The following is a 16,572-nucleotide window of genomic DNA, read 5'->3' as shown; positions in this document are numbered from 1 at the left end:
CTGGACCTGATACCCCAACCTGGACCTGGTAAACCCAACCTGGTCCTGATACCCCAACCTGGACCTCATAACCCAAGCTGGACCTGGTGACCCAGCCTGGACCTGATAAACCAACCTGGACCTGATACCCCAGCATGGACCTTATAACCCAACTGGACCTGAATAACCAACCTGGACCTGGTAACCCAAACTGGACCTGATAACCCAACCCAGACCTGATAACCCAACCCAGACCTGATACCCCAACCTGGACCTCATAACCCAAACTGGACCTGATAGCCCAAACTGGACCTGATGACCCAAACTGGACCTGATAGCCCAAACTGGACCTGATAGCCCAAACTCGACCTGATACCCCAACATGGACCTGATAAACCAAACCTGGACCTGATAACCCAAACTGGACCTGATAGCCCAAACTGGACCTCATAACCCAAACTGGACCTGGTAAACCCAACCTGGACCTGATAATCCAACCTGGACCTGATAACCCAACCTGGACCTGATAATCCAACCTGGACCTGGTAACCCAACCTGGACCTGGTAACCCAAACTGGACCTGATGATCCAAACTGGACCTGGTGACCCAACCTGGACTTGGTAACCCAATCTGGACCCAGTAACCCAAACTGGACCTGGTAAACCCAACCTGGACCTGATAAACCAAACTGGACCTGGGGACCCAACCTGGACCTGGTAACCCAACCTGGACCTGATGACCCAACCTGGACCTGGTGACCCAACCTGGACCTGGTGAACCAAACCTGAACTTGGTAACCCAAACTGGACCTGATAAACCAACCTGGGCCTGATAACCCAACCCAGACCTGATAACCCAACTTGGACCTGATAACCCAGCCTGGACCTGATAACTCAGCCTGGACCTGGTGACCCAAACTTGACCTGGTAAACCCAACCTGGACCTGGTAAACCCAACCTGGACCTGACAACCCAACCTGGACCTGGTAAACCCAAACTGGACCTGATAGCCCAAACTGGACCTGGTGACCCAACCTGGACTCGGTAACCCAATCTGGACCCAGTAACCCAAACTGACCTGGTAAACCCAACCTGCACCTGATAAACCAAACTGGACCTGATGACCCAAGCTGGACCTGGTGACCCAACCTGGACCTGGTAACCCAACCTGGACCCTGGACCTGATAACCCAAACTGGACCTGGTAACCCAACCTGGACCTGATACCCCAGCATGGACATGATAAACCAACCCGGACCTGATAACCCAACTTGGACCTGATGACCCAGCCCGGACCTGGTGACCCAAACTGGACCTGATACCCCAACCTGGACCTGGTAAACCCAGCCTGGACCTGATAACCCAACCTGGACCTGATAGCCCAAACTGGACCTGATGACCCAAACTGGACCTGGTGACCCAAACTGGACCTGGTGACCCAATCTGGACTTGGTAACCCAACCTGGACCCGGTAACCCAAACTGGACCTGGTAAACCCAACCTGGACCTGATAAACCAAACTGGACCTGGTGACCCAATCTGGACCTGATAACCCAACTGGACCTGATAAACCAACCTGGACCTGATACCCCAACCTGGACCTGGTAAACCCAATCTGGACCTGATAACCCAACCTGGACCTGATAACCCAACCTGGACCTGGTAACCCAACCTGGACCTGGTAAACCCAACCTGGACCTGGTAACCCAACCTGAACCCGGTAACCCAAACTGGACTTGGTAAACCCAAACTGGACCCGATAGCCCAAACTGGACCTGATGACCCAAACTGGACCTGGTGACCCAAACTGGACCTGGTGACCCAAACTGGACCTGGTAAACCCAACCTGGACCTGATAAACCAAACTGGACCTGGTGACCCAATGCGGACCTGATAACCCAAATGGACCTGATAAACCAACCTGGACGTGATAACCCAACCTGGACCTGATATCCCAACCCGGACCTGATATCCCAACCCGGACCTGATGACCCAACCCAGACCTGATGACCCAAACTGGACCTGATAACTCAACCTGGACCTGGTAACCCAACCTGGACCTGGTAACCCAACCTGGACCAGATAATCCAACCTGGCTCGTCCTCAGCACAGAAGTTTCTTTTGACGCACATGATGTTGTCGCTTTGTGGTTGCCAAAAGAAGAACTGGGAGCCCTCGATGTTCCTCCACTGTCCCGGCTCCGCTCTCCATCGTGGATCATCCTCGGGATAATTTTGCCTCTCCTTATGTAACATTCCCAGCTTCTCAAATACGGGTTAAGTATATGGTTTGATTAATCCTTCTATACAGAGGTGACCCTGTTGACTCTTCACATTTACATTAAGATGCTATAGCAGACACCAGGCAGTAAAGATGATTGTTGTCTCAAGGCAGAAAAATAGTGTGTTTTATTACATTAATTCCACTAAAAGTCATTACCTCTCCCCCAAAACCTTGACTCCTTGACATCTTTAGAGCTACCACTAATTACCTTTACGCTAACAGCGCAGATGTGACTCATAGAACCGTGAGCAGGCGTCGTAGTCAAACCGGCACAACGGGTTTGGCGCTTGTGCTCTTTCATGTCTCCGCTTTTGATCTGGAGCCTCTTTTTAGGCTGCGTTTGACCGCATCAGTTGCTTCTATAATATCACGTTTCTTATGTTTCTCCTCAAGCGGCTCCTTAATTGTCTTGATGGAAGGACAGAAGGACACGGAGCCTGAAATGAGGTTGGAAATTTAGGCTTGGGAGAGGAACCTTGTGTCTTTAACGTGCTTCGTTATACTTCAGGAGTAACTAATTAATCTCCATCGCAAGGCTTGAATGGTTTATTGCTTTCTCTCCCTTCTTTTTGCTTATCCAGGAGGCGGCTGAGGAATAACCAGTGTGATCGTATCGGCACCTTCAGCACCAACTTGTGGCTGTGGGGCTGTTCATTCAAGCAAAAATAGAGCAAATCAGCCTAGAGGGGAAGGACTGCCCTCTCCTGACCGCTCGGTATACGCCAAGTTGGGATTATTTGACCAAAACCCAGGTATAAAAGCACCAAAAGCTTAATGCTAAACTCATAGTGAGTTTAAAAGTCCTCAAGTCCAACTGGCTTCTGTTAAACTGGATCGTAAAATCTACATCTTCCTGCAGAAGGTTGATATTAAAACGTGATCAAAGCTCCACGCTGAGGTTTTATAGCTCAAAGAAACAATAAAAGCCATAAATCGATGGTATCGCTTCCCGGAACGCGCTGACATCTGGAACAGTGTCCGACACCTCATTTAGGAGATATCTGGATAATTAGGAGCCAGCGACGAAACCTCCGCTATAAAACGAGGTTCATTCTGTGATTCTGTTACTCTTCGGAAAGCGATAAATCACAGCTCTTCTCTCAGCTATCCCTGACCAGCACAAACCCCTAATTGGTTCTTCTTACCTGCACCATCCTGCAAAGTTTTGTTTGATTGAATTATTCATGGACGCTCCATTGTGGTTTTACTCTGGGATCCAGGTGGGATTTCCATCCCTATTGAAAAGTGAGCTGAAGTTGGTTTTGGTCATTATTCTAACACTAAATCTCCGAAGAATAAACACTTTGAGATTCATAATAAGCAAAATAATTACGTGCTACCATGTAAAGAAGGCTCAGGCCTTAGATTTTATTGTTGTCGATGAGGAATAAATCTGGCTTGTGATCGGAAACCACCCCTTTCGCTCCCCGCCTTTCCCAGCACGGGACACCGACATTCTGGAAACAACGTTAAATAACAGCTCCTGAATCGAGGTGGAAAATCAGAGCAACGGCAAGAAGCTCGAAAAGTCAATATTAGACTTTAAGTGTGAGGCCCCAAGCTCCCACTCCCCCCTAGAAGACAAGATTCGAAAGCAAAACTGTTCTTTTCATGGCCGTGATATAACAAATAGTCCCGCGCGTCTCTGGTGAAGATGTTCAGGCTGAACGCGCCAACCCGAAGAAAATGGCTTCTGGTTTCGGAGGACGCGGCGACTGATGCGGTTTGATCGCTGCCGACGTCACGAGTCGGCGCGTCTCCGTGGTTTTAAGTCACCTCTCGCGTCGCCGATCGCGTCCTTCAGGTTCTAAAAACTCAGTCGGCTGCCAGACATCGGATTTCGAGTTGATGCCTCCATTTGTGTGTCTCACGTTTGGTGTTACCTGCTCCTCCTATTCTCCAGGAACACGCTCGAGCGCCGACAACTCCATTCCCAACCTTGGCCGCGCACACGGCGAAGCCGAGCGGGACCGCGGGGCCGGATTCGCATCCTTTCCGCCGCTTCTTCGGCGTCTGAATCTCTCGCGCCGTCAGGAAAAGTGCTGAGCTTTAATTGAGGTATATTCATCATCCGCAACGCGCTGGAAACCAAACCCTCGGTTTCTCCCTCGTTTCCCCTTCCTAAACATCCAAACACTCAAAGCAAAGACCAGAACTCAACGGCTTTGCCTTCCAGATGTTTCCTCCAATGGCTTTGCCTTCCAGATGTTTTCTCCAACGGCTTTGCCTTCCAGATGTCTTCACCTCCCTAACATCTTCTCCCCCCTCTGCCCCAGGATTTCCACCCCATCCCACCCACACAGCCTTCGCACCTCATCGTCGGGATTAACGGTGCTTCCACCCCTTTAAGGCCAGACCTACAAGCTTTTGGGTTTCTCAACGCTTGGCGCAAGCTCTAAACCTCCACCTGATCCCACCACGAATAGAAACCAGGGTTAAGACGGCAAATGTTGCTGTTGGTCACCATCCGAGTCCCACAGGAGTTTTCTTTGCGTCGCAGAATATTTATTACTCGTTGAAAGGGTAGAAATAATTAACCTCGGAATAATAATAGTTAAATACTGACCTTGGAGTTACTAAGTACAGTAGTTTCTCTGTTACAAATGGAAGTAGCGCCGGCGTGCTGGAGAGCACAGCGAAATAAGCGGAGATTGGCTTTTTTAACGCTATTTACAGGTTTTTCCGCTGAATAAAAACCCGCCGAGTTGGATTAAATATACAACATTTCTCCCACATCCAAACTCTTTAAGGTGCTCCGAAGTGTGGATGAAAACAGAAGCTACAGTAGATCAGTTGCGTTCGTGTCTATTTACAAACCGCCTCTCGACACCAGGATCTTCCGGAGGAGATGGACGCAAAGTGACATTTTTATGATGTCCCCATGGGAAGCGATGAATCGAGCGCCACAGGAACTTGTTTTCTTCACAGCATCTTTGTCAGAAGGTAAAACAACTCAGGTTGTTCCACCAAAACGCGTCGTACGGGGCCTCCTAAGTAGCCAGAGAACTCAGATCCACCTCGTGCGATGGGAGAGAGAAGCTACGGGTGAGAAACCGAATGAGGAGAACGCGCTTAGAACAACCAAAAGAAACAATTGGAACAATAGGAATAAAATCCCAAGCGGCCCATAATTTGTAGGTCGAATTTCTTCCCTGTGAATGTTCTCTGAGTTCTTTTTTGTCTGATGGGCAAATTCTCCCCGTAGTTGCGTTCTCCGGTGCCTGACGGACGCTGCCCGGCGTTGGTTCTCTCCGTAGCGCTCGTGCTCACACCGGTACCTCCTTGATTTGACTCCTGTTTGTAAACTTCTCATGTGCCGTCGCCGTTCCCTCGTACATTTACGTTTCAAACAGGTCCCAGAGATTGCAAGGCAAGCGTGTTAAGGCAGTAGAAGAAACTCAATATTTCAATCACACCTCTTGATTCCCTTAAAGGCATTTCTAAGGCATCAAAAGGGGCACGTGGTTTGTGCTTGGCCTTTGCAGAGAAAGGCGTTTGGTAGAGCGTAAAAAACGACAGACGGAAGCCACTCAGCCCCGAACGGCCACAGCGTCGGCGAGGAACGGGGAACCACGGCACGCGTTCCTCACCATCGCTCTTTCTGGTACACCTCTGTTTGTACGATCTCCCCGGGGTGCTCCGATATGCAAGCCCCGTTGATATCGTTGAGCTTGTTGTCTGGAAGATCTTCGGGTTTCGTGCAAAGTTTCAGCGCCCTGGAGATGAAGACGTCCAAGTCGAATTCGGGGTCCGTTTCGCTGGTGGCTTCCGCGGGTTCTTTGCGGAGCCGGTGAGGAGGAGATGGAGCGTTCCGTTCCTGAAGCTCCGGAAGAGGATTGGAACACTCGAGACCCACCTGCGTGCTCTTCACCCACTGAGCGATCTCCAGGAAGAGGTTGGATGGTTCTTCTTCCAGCGATAGCTCGGCCGCGGGCGCTATGGTCGCTCTTTTCCAGTGGGATAAATCTAAAATCAGCTTGGGTTCTGAGTAATGATGGGGTTTATTGTCTCTCCACAGCAATTTGTCCAAGTAGGAAGGTGACCCCACTTTGTAATCACACGATTTCCCACAATCAGCATCGAATACTCGGTCCATGGACGAGTGGGATAACTCCAAGAATCTCTCCGAGCTGCTTTGGGAATATTTCCTGGGATCGACTTGAGCTTCTTCAGCGATGGATTCGGATCCCGCCCGGGGGTCTCGCTGAACTTCATCCATCTCGTGGTATTTATCGTGTCTCCAGTCCAAATCGGAGGAGAAGCTCACGTGATACCTGCGAAAAACACCATTAGACAACCGACACCTCAAACCGCTGTATGTTTTTACCTTCTCCTTCCTACTACACCACTTAACCTATAGATTTTTAATAATCAAACTGCCTCTCAGCCCAGAGACAACAGTCCAGGTCCTACTTCTTCACCCAAGCGAAGAGATTCGTAAGGTTCCGAAAGGTCCAAGAATAATGGGATTTTACAGCCCGTACCTGTCCCAGTTGGACATCTGGCTCTGGTTGGCTTCCATCAGTAAAATATCATCGATCTCGTCCTCGATCCGAAAGGGATGCTGAGACACCGGTTCGTCCTCGGGGCAGGAATACGGGCTCATGTAAGGATGCTGCAGCCCCATCTCCGCCGTTAATCGATCCATGGGGTTAAATGTCAGTATTTTCTCCAGAAAATCGATAGCTGCGAAGCGCAGAGAAACGAGTTCGTTAATTCCTCAAAAGCAACAGCGGCTCCCTTGTCATGAATCCCCCAAAACAAATCCCCTCCAAGGAAGGAAGGAAGGAACTAAAGGTCACATCCCGTGGGTATTTAAAGTGTAATTTTTAGAAGTCTTCAGAGCAACACTATGAAATAATTTTGCCCGTTAATATTTTACAAATTCGGAGTGTCTAAATTATTTTAGAAAGATTGCGGAACATCAACTCTTTCTACACTAATTAAGGAGGAAATTAAGTGCAATTAAAGTGACTAAAATTCATTCTAAACATATAGGGTGAATCCTTTGACGATTCCTTTTACTGAGACGACGTGAAAAGATCGAATCCTGTCATTAAAAATGTTGCTTAGGTTGGATTCAATGACCTTAAAGGTCTTTTCCAGCTACAACGATTCTATGATCCCGCGTGGAAAAGTTCCTTAGAATTCAGATAATAAATAGGAATGTGATTTTCTTAATTTACAACATTTTACCTTCCGAAATATCCCCATTAAAGATGGAATCGGGTAAGCGGGACCATTTCGTTAGCGGCACAATCACCCAGCGGAAAGGAAGGGCCGGTCCTCGGTGCTTAAACATCAACCAATATCCGATTGCCTCCCACGGGATTATTTCACCGCTCGGACTAATTAAGTAGGAAGCAATCAATAACTTCATAAGGTCACCGACTGCGGGCAAGCGGCGCGGTGGAATGATATATTATGAGTTATATATTACGGGTCAGGGAGGCAGGAAAATGTCAGTGGATGATGTAAAGGGCACAGGTGACCTTTATTTGCGCAGGAACGACAGGGAATAAATTCATTCCCGCTCGCCGGTGGCTGATACGGTGCCTGGGCAACCCAGGCTGATGGGTATTGCGTTGCCAACAAGTTACGCCGGCAAACATAAGCCAGGCTTAGTCTTGACGTCCTCCCAAAAGCAGGTGGATGAGTCCACCTACAAAGCCGCTCCAAGAAGAAGTTGAGATCCAAAAGCTGGTGGTTTGCAGCCCTCTCGCAACAACGCGCTGCTGATTTTGGATTTTTAAGCTCTAGTTGAGTAGCTGAAGTGGCTTGGACCAGCACTGGTGTGGCCAGTAGGCCCAGGGCAGTGACCATCGCTGTGCTGGGCACTGAGGAGGCCAAACCGCGGATCCTGGGGGCAGTTTTGGGCTTCTCACAGCAAGAAAGGCCTTGAGGTGCTGGAGCGAGTGGAGAGAAGAGAACGGAGCTGGGGAAGGAGCTGGAGCACAAGTGTGATGGGAGCGGCTGAGGGACCTGGGGGGTTCAGCTGGAGAACAGGAGCTGAGGGGAGACAGGGACACAAAGAAACGGCCTCAAGTTGCGCCAGGGGAGGTTGAAGTTGGATCTGAGGAGCAATTTCTTCCCAAAGGGGCATTGGAACAGGCTGCTCAGGGCAGTGCTGGAGTCACCATCCCTGGAGGGGTTGGAAATACACATCGATGATATTCTTAAGGACATGGGGCAGTTCCAGGGGTGGGTTAATGGTTGGACTCGATGATCTTGAGGGTCTTTTCCAACCAAAACGATCCTAAGAGGAATGGGGAGGGAGGGACGCAAGGCTGGCACGAAGGAAATGCGCCTTGCTATGGTCTTGAAAGATCATTTCCTATTTCCGTGTGAGCTCCGTGCGCTCATGAGCGCTCCCCCGCATCCTGATGGGCCAGCGAGCAGGTCCTGTGGGGACGCACGAGCTCCAGGCGGGACCACGCACCACAGATCCCCAAATACCTGAATCCCCTTCATGCACTTGGCTTTTGAGGACAATTCCTGAGGTTCCCTGGGGACGTCAGGCTGAAAATGGGGCGGTTGGGGGACGTCCCATGAGAAGGACGTCACCGAAGCACCACGGTACCTTCACTGTCCACCTCGGGGAGCAGCTTGCGCAGCGGTTTCCTCACTTCCCACGTGCTGTTGATGAACATGGGCATCACTTTGAGCAGCTCCTCTTTGTCTTCCTCGTGGATCACGGGGATGGTCTCCAGAATAAGCTGCATCTGTTCCAACTCGTGACCCCCTAAATGGGTAGAAAACAGGGAGCGAGTTGAGATCCAGGAGTTAAACGAGCAATCGTATCTTTTGAAATCCTTTGACTAATTGTCAAATTGTGATTGAAATTACGGGGTATTCAAAGGGATGAAGGTTTTGTGGCTCAATGAAAGCAGCCAAAAGGTTTAGTGACACGAACAACACGGAAAAACCTTAAATTACGGCTCTCAGGAAGCCAATTCTCCACCGTTATCCTCTATTTAGGTCCTTCTTTTCGGAAGATATTAATCCCTAAGAAGCAAAAATACAAACTACAGACAGAATAAATGCAACGTGCGGGAGAACGAGGAGTTTTGCACCATGTTTTGGAAAAGGGGAGATTTTCTGTTTCCTTTCATCATGTTTTGGAAAAGGAAATTCTTCCCCTTTCCTTTCCTTTCCTTTCCTTTCCTTTCCTTTCCTTTCCTTTCCTTTCCTTTCCTTTCCTTTCCTTTCCTTTCCTTTCCTTTCCTTTCCTTTCCTCTTCTCCTTCCCTTTCCTTTCCTTTCCTCTTCTCCTTCCCTTTCCTTTCCTCTTCTCCTTCCCTTTCCCTTCCTCTTCTCCTTCCCTTTCCCTTCCTCTTCTCCTTCCCTTTCCCTTCCTCTTCTCCTTCCCTTTCCCTTCCTCTTCTCCTTCCCTTTCCCTTCCTCTTCTCCTTCCCTTTCCCTTCCTCTTCTCCTTCCCTTTCCCTTCCTCTTCTCCTTTCCTTCCCTTTCCTTCCCTTCCCTTCCCTTTCCTTTCCTTCCCTTCCCTTTCCTTTCCTTTCCTTTCCTTTCCTTTCCTTTCCTTTCCTTTCCTTTCCTTTCCTTTCCTTTCCTTTCCTTTCCTTTCCTTTCCTCTTCTCCTTCCCTTTCCCTTCCTCTTCTCCTTCCCTTTCCCTTCCTTTCCTTTCCTTTCCTTTCCTTTCCTTTCCTTTCCTTTCCTTTCCTTTCCTTTCCTTTCCTTTCCTTTCCTTTCCTTTCCTTTCCTTTCCTTTCCTTTCCTTTCCTTTCCTTTCCTTTCCTTCCCTTCCCTTCCCTTCCCTTCCCTTCCCTTCCCTTCCCTTCCCCCTTCTCCTTCTCCTTTCCTTTCTCCTTTCCTTCCCTTTCCTTTTCCTTTCCCTTTCCCCTTCTCCTTCTCCTTCTCCTTCTCCTTCTCCTTCTCCTTCTCCTTCTCCTTTCCTTCCCTCCCTTTCCCTTTCTCCTTTCCTTTCTCCTTTCCTTCCCTTTCCTTCCCCAGCAGAGTGTGGAGTCGTCACTGGAGGGAGCTGTAACCACTCAGTTACGGACACTCTCCCCTGTTTTCCGCACGGATCGCGCTGGGGATCTCTCCAAAGCTCCAAATCCCAGATTTGAGAGTTGGCAACATGCTGCGCCCAATTTCTTCTGCCTCTCAGACCAGGGGCTGTGGGGACGACCCCTCTTTGTTGAGTTACATATGAAAATTAAAGCAGGGAGTCACATCTATTCTTAATAACAATTTTCAGAGCTGAACCCCTTGGACGTGAACATTTTCCAAAGGGGAGACCGAGGAGATTAGGGAGGAAGGAAAAGAGGCGATTTTAACGATGTTAATGATCCCACCGCTTAATTTTCAGCTTTCACAAATAAGCTGCGAGAGGGAGCGACAGTCGACGGAAACACTCGCGAAGAAACCATCGTTCTCCATTATTAATGGGGCTACATTATTTATTTACGCAACTCTGCAAACAGCTGCTGACAAAATGGGTTAAACCTTGTCAATCGAAACGCTAACGGGCCACGGAGAGACGACCAGCGCTGCACATTTTGGGCAGGGAGGGAGTTTGGACAGGCAAGAGAGCGGCTGCTTCATTCCTGAATGAATAGATCTGCGTCCAAGCAAAGTTTGCTCTTGGAATCACATTCAATCAAGATTCGCTTCTCGAGACCATCAGAGCTGAGCCTCAAATGCTGCGCTGATAATCACGCGCTTGCTTTGGCTTCTTGTAACGCACCTTTACAACTCCAACACCTGCCTATAGGAAAAGCCTGAAATAGAGTAGCGACATTCACAGAATCCCAGAATGTGAGGGATTGGAAGGGACCTGGAAAGCTCATCCAGTGCAATCCCCCCATGGAGCAGGAACACCCAGCTGAGGTTCCACAGGAAGGTGTCCAGGCGGGTTTGAATGTCTGCAGAGAAGGAGACTCCACAACCTCCCTGGGCAGCCTGGGCCAGGCTCTGACACCCTCACCATCAAGAAGTTTCTTCTCATATTTAAGTGGAACCTCCTGTGTTCCAGTTTGTACCCATTGCCCCTTGTCCTGTCACTGGTTGTCACCCAGAAGAGCCTGGCTCCATCCTCCTGACACTCACCCTTTCCATATTGATCCCCATGAATGAGTCCCCCCTCAGTCTCCTCTTGTCCAGCTCCAGAGCCCCAGCTCCCTCAGCCTTTCCTCACCCGGGAGATGCTCCACTCCCTTCAGCATCTTGGTGGCTGCGCTGGACTCTCTCCAGCAGTTCCCTGTCCTTCTGGAGCTGAGGGGCCACAACTGGACACAAGATTCCAGGTGTGGTCTCCCCAGGGCAGAGCAGAGGGGCAGGAGAACCTCTCTGACCTACTGACCACCCCCTTCTAACCCACCCCAGGTACCATTGGCCTTCCTGGCCACAAGGGCCCAGTGCTGGCTCATGCTCACCCTGCTGGCCCCAGGACCCCCAGCTCCCTTTTCACTGCTCTCCAACAGCTCATTCCCCAACTTACACTGGAACCTGGGGTTGTTCCTGCTCAGATTCCAGACTCTACACTTGCCCTTGTTCTATTTCATTCCATTTTCCCCGCCCAACTCTCCAGCCTGTCCAGGTCTCTGATGGCAGCACAGCTTCCAGTGTCACCACTCCTCCCAGCTTGGTGTCACCAGCAAACTTGCTGACAGTCACTCTATTCCCTCGGCCAAATCATTGATGAATATATCGAATAATCCCGGCCCCAGCACTGCCCCCTGAGCCACTGCACTGGATCCAGGCCTCAACTGGACTCTGCCCCATTGCCCACGACTCTCTGGCTTCTTCCCTTCAGCCAGTTCACACTCCACCTCACTCCCCGCTCATCCAGACCGCACTCCCTCAGTTCAGCTGTGAGGATGCTGTGGGAGAAATGCCTTTCCTCAAATGAAAAATACCTTGAAGACACCAACCACAATTCAAACCTCTTGGGACAGGGACATGTTATCTCTGCCCTACTGCATCCTATGGTGTTTTTTAGCCGCCGCCTTATTTTCAGCTGCCAAGCAGAGGGGAATTCCACAATGCTAAAAACCCTTCAAATTGGGTTGTGAGTAAGAATAGAAGGAGGAAAAATCAATTTATTTATCAATTAATCAATAGGAGCCAGAAACCTACCAGCGAAGAGCATCCTTCCCGTCAGCATCTCGGCCAGGATGCAACCGGCCGCCCACATATCGATGGCTTTGGTGTAGTTGTTCGGCGAGAGGAGGAGGCGAGGGGAGCGATACCATTTCGTTACTAAACCTTCGGAAAGGTAACCCTGAAAGAGCAAAGAGAGAGAGGAAGAAAGGTCAGAATTCCTCCTATTTCCACGCTGGAGAAAATGCCCGCAACGCTTGGAAATCTTGCAGGAGCAAATAGGTGACACTGGAAAATGAGTTGGTTTGGTGCCCCAGGAGGAAAAGCTCTTGTCGCTCCCCTAAAAATGATTTGCGGTTTGGCGCCGTGGTATCGAAGCATCTCCTCCAAAGGACAGATGGTTTTAATAGCGTGGATTTGCAGCTCGGAGCCGCAAAAGTTATTTTAGGTGATTGTTAAAGACTTGGATGTATTATGTAAATCACAATCAATCCCATTTGGGGAGTTAAGCACATTATTGAAGCGTTTTGCTGTGTGCGAAGGAAGCTTTTCGCAGCTCAGTATGCCAAGCTTAGATTTCCAAACGTGCCATTTTTGCTGATTCCACCTCCAGTTAATCCTTCATCTTTAATCCCTCCATAGCTACCTGGAGCGCTCATGGATCCGACTGAATTCCCACGGATCCGACTGAATTCCCATGGCGCTGAGGCCGAAAATCAAGTTTGAAAGGACACATGGAACTCGCTGCGATGCTGCCGGGGGGACCCCGATTTGATTTGGGACACATAGAGCGAACTGCGGTCGAGCTCACGCGGAGCATCAGAGGGATGGGGTTTTGTCATAAAGAGGAGGATGAAGCGACGGGGTGGTAAAAGCGGATTTAGGGAGAAAAGGAAAGGCCCTCGCGCTCCGTCCTGCTTTGCCGATGCCTGACCTGGTTTTACAGGGACGTCCTCGGTAGCACCCGTGGGACGAAGACAAAACTCCGTCGTCTCTTTGGAGCTCACCCGGGAGATTGGACGCGAGTGCCAAGCGCTCAGCGGCTCCCGTTGAAATCAAGGAGACGCGGTGAATGCCGAAAAGAACGGCGGTGGAAGCGACCGCCCCGCAATGAACCGGCTTGGAAATGAGTGGTTATTTCACCACGATAACGCTGGGATATCCCTAAGTAGGATTTGCTATATTAAATATAACGCATTAACAGAATGAGGTGGATTGGAACAAGACGAAAAGAGAAAATACAACGAAACGATCAAGTTGAATTGTATTCGGAGAGTATTAAAATTAATACAGTTCACGCTAAAACGCTGTTAAAAACTCCACGCAAACCGATGTAGTTTCATAAACTATTTTCGGTCACGATATATCGCATAATTCGCAGTGAAAACACCTCCTGGGGTGTTACAGGATACACCTCTCAGCCTAAACATGAGGTTTATAATGCTCCTAATGCAGGTTTTCTTCCCATTTCCAAACGTGAAAGTCGTTAAGTTTTTAATCATCAAGGCTTTGCTTTCAAAAGAACGTTGTAATTTTAGTCTTCTTAAGCTAAGTCGGAATGGATTTGAGTTCTCAGGGGCGCGAGAACGATGCAAAATGTATGGGCAATATACTGAAAACATCCATACGTAGCAACGAACCTAAAAACGTGTTAATTGTTTTATTTTTATCAAATACATACGAAAAATTCCTGTCTTGCCACCTGGAGGAAGTAGCACCAAGAGAAATGATTTGGAGCGGGTGTTGCGGTGTCTCAACGCAGAGGGTGGTCCCGTTCGGGGTGAATTCGGAGCAACGTTTCATCCTCATCTCCTTTGAAAACCTCCTGATGATCCACCCGGGAATGTCTTTATTTTCCTGGATGAACTGGAAGCGATGACGTTTGCACCGAGTCCAAACCAAAGGGAAGGACTTCAAAGGTTTGAAGACGTTCTGGAAACGATTTAGGATGAGATCGGCCCCTAAAAGGGCTGTCACGCCCTCCTTAGCATGGATTTGCTGCCAATTAATGTTGTAATTAATGTTGCCAAGAGGTAAATGGTCCCCTGGCAGCCCCGTGTAGATGCCCAAAGCGCTTTGTGGCACCAGACAGAGCCCTTAGAAGAGATAATTCGACTATTTCATAAGATACAAGCAGCCTAAGGAGGGTCCCACTTTGCCATCTTGTCACCTGAGTAAAGGATTCAGCAGCCTCTGCATCCCTAGATCACATCTGCACTATCGTTTGGAGCCAAAAGTATTTATAGGACATAAAAGCGGGGATGGATGGAGATGATAAACCCTTGAAGAAGCGCAGGACCATGTGGGGAAGGATAACTTAGCTCAGTTGAAAGAATACGGCTGGATATCAAAGTCCCCGCTCGCTCGCTCAATGATTAAATAAGTGTAATTTGGGTGGAATTGGGTTTTCAAATAGGAGGTGAGGAGTAAAATAAGCAGAGCGGCTGCGGATGAGGTTGCGTTGCGGGGATGAACGGCAGTTTGTGTTTTGTAAAGGTACCAAAGCAAGAAACACGAAGTTTAATTATTTAAGTTAAATGAGTATATTTGATATATATGATATAAAGCAATAAAAGATCCCTGAAGGCACTTGAGCTTTTCCTAGGCCATGCTTGCGGCTTTGCAGCAGCGGGGCGAGCTTAGCAAAGCTCAACCGTGGGCTTTGCCTGGATAAAACAAGTCCCAGCTTGGCCCAGCGCCCACCCCACAGCACCCAAACGGCCTCAAGGACGAGGGCGAAGCCATCGGGACGCGGTTCGGCGTCGCCTACCTTGTGCGAGTAATGCTGATCCACGATCCTGGCCAGCCCGAAGTCGCCGATTTTCAGCACCAAATCCTCGGTGCTGATGAAAATGTTGGCGGGTTTGAGGTCGCGGTGGAGGACGTTGGCCGAATGGATGTATTTGAGCCCCCGCAGCAGTTGGTACATGAAGAGCTTGGCGTGTTCCTCGGCGAGCTTCCCCTGCTCCAGCAACCGCGCCAAGTCCGTCTCCATGTATTCCTGGACGATGTAAACCATGTTAAACTTAAAAAAATCCCCGCGGAGGTTCGTCCCTTTGGGCCCCAACACCTCGTAGACCTTCACGATGTTATCGTGGTCCAGACGGCGGATGATTTTGATCTCCCGGAAAGCGTGTTTCATGCTGCGTGCGTCGCCGATGGTGATTTTCTTCACGGCCACTTTGCGGCAGCTCTTGCTGTCGAGGGCCGACAGCACCAACCCGTTGGCCCCGAAACCTAAGGGGCGAAAATTAACGAAACGACAGCCCAGGTCGTACCCGTACATGCTGGCGATGCAGTCGCACTTCTCTGCCATCGCGGGCTCCGTCCTCTTTCGGCTCCTTTTTCCTCTCCGTCACTTGAAAAGCTGCGAGAGCCGAAGAACACGAACGCAGGTTGAAACCAAGCGCCTCATTATTACTCCATCGCTTCAAGAGGAGACGCAGACGCAGCGAGAAGAGATGAGAGCGCACACACGCAAGGGAAATGTTTTAAACCGGGTGAGAAATCCAAGGGTAGAGACTTTCCAAGCAGCGCAGATAAACGCAGCCCGGAGATCTCTAACAAAGCAAAAAGGTTGTTATTCTTGGGACTAAAAGATCAACGTCGCTCCGTTTTGCAGCCACTTTCTTGGGTTTCTCCTCCAGCGTCTCAGTGCCGGGGCGGCCGGGCGGCCTCGCCGCCCCCTTTTCGGTAGCGGGAGACCCCATGTTCCCCATCCACAGGTCGAAATCTTGATAGCAGCAAATATTTTCCAGCCCAAAACTCACGTTCAGCGCAAATTTCCACAACTGCAGCTCCGGCGCTTTCCCCTTGTTGGTTTTTCGCTGGCAAAGCCAAGCGCCATCCGATCTTTACCGGTTATCCCTCAGCGCCGCTCCTGGAAGAAAGGAGGAGATGGATTTATTTGAGAACAGCGTTTCATAGAATCCCAGAGTGTCAGGGATTGAAGGGAGCTGGAAAGCTCATCCAGTGCAATCCCCCCATGGAGCAGGAACACCCAGCTGAGGTTCCACAGGAAGGTGTCCAGGCGGGTTTGAATGTCTGCACAGAAGGAGACTCCACAACCTCCCTGGGCAGCCTGGGCCAGGCTCTGCCACCCTCACCAGGAACAAGTTGCTTCTCATATTTAAGTGGAACCTTTGGTGTTCCGGTTTGTACCCGTTACCCCTTGTCCTGTCACTGGTTGTCACCCAGAAGAGCCTGGCTCCATCCTCCTGACACTGCCCCTTTCCATATTGATCCCCAT

At 49.8% G+C, this 16,572-nt stretch overlaps 1 protein-coding gene across 6 annotated transcripts in view; it reads right to left on the bottom strand.

Moving 5' to 3' along the window:
- Positions 1 to 3,598: 3,598 nt before the first annotated feature.
- LOC136114977 (mitogen-activated protein kinase 4-like) overlaps positions 3,599 to 16,572 on the bottom strand; it is a 34,224-nt gene continuing 21,250 nt past the window's right edge. For all 6 annotated transcript variants that reach the window (XM_071802028.1, XM_071802026.1, XM_065860737.2 and 3 more), the window contains 5 exons: positions 15,094 to 16,203; positions 12,360 to 12,504; positions 8,842 to 9,003; positions 6,746 to 6,947; positions 3,599 to 6,535 (listed from right to left, as the gene is read on the bottom strand). In XM_071802028.1, the coding sequence (XP_071658129.1) occupies positions 5,848 to 6,535; positions 6,746 to 6,947; positions 8,842 to 9,003; positions 12,360 to 12,504; positions 15,094 to 15,639 (1,743 nt within the window). In that variant the 5' untranslated portion in view covers positions 15,640 to 16,203 and the 3' untranslated portion in view covers positions 3,599 to 5,847. The remainder of the gene's footprint in view (positions 6,536 to 6,745; positions 6,948 to 8,841; positions 9,004 to 12,359; positions 12,505 to 15,093; positions 16,204 to 16,572) is intronic.

Source organism: Patagioenas fasciata, chromosome Z (genome assembly GCF_037038585.1).
Source record: "Patagioenas fasciata isolate bPatFas1 chromosome Z, bPatFas1.hap1, whole genome shotgun sequence".
Taxonomy (NCBI): Eukaryota; Metazoa; Chordata; class Aves; order Columbiformes; family Columbidae; genus Patagioenas; species Patagioenas fasciata.
The sequence above is the reverse complement of the archived record's forward strand: the minus strand, read 5'-3'. Positions and strand labels throughout refer to the sequence as shown.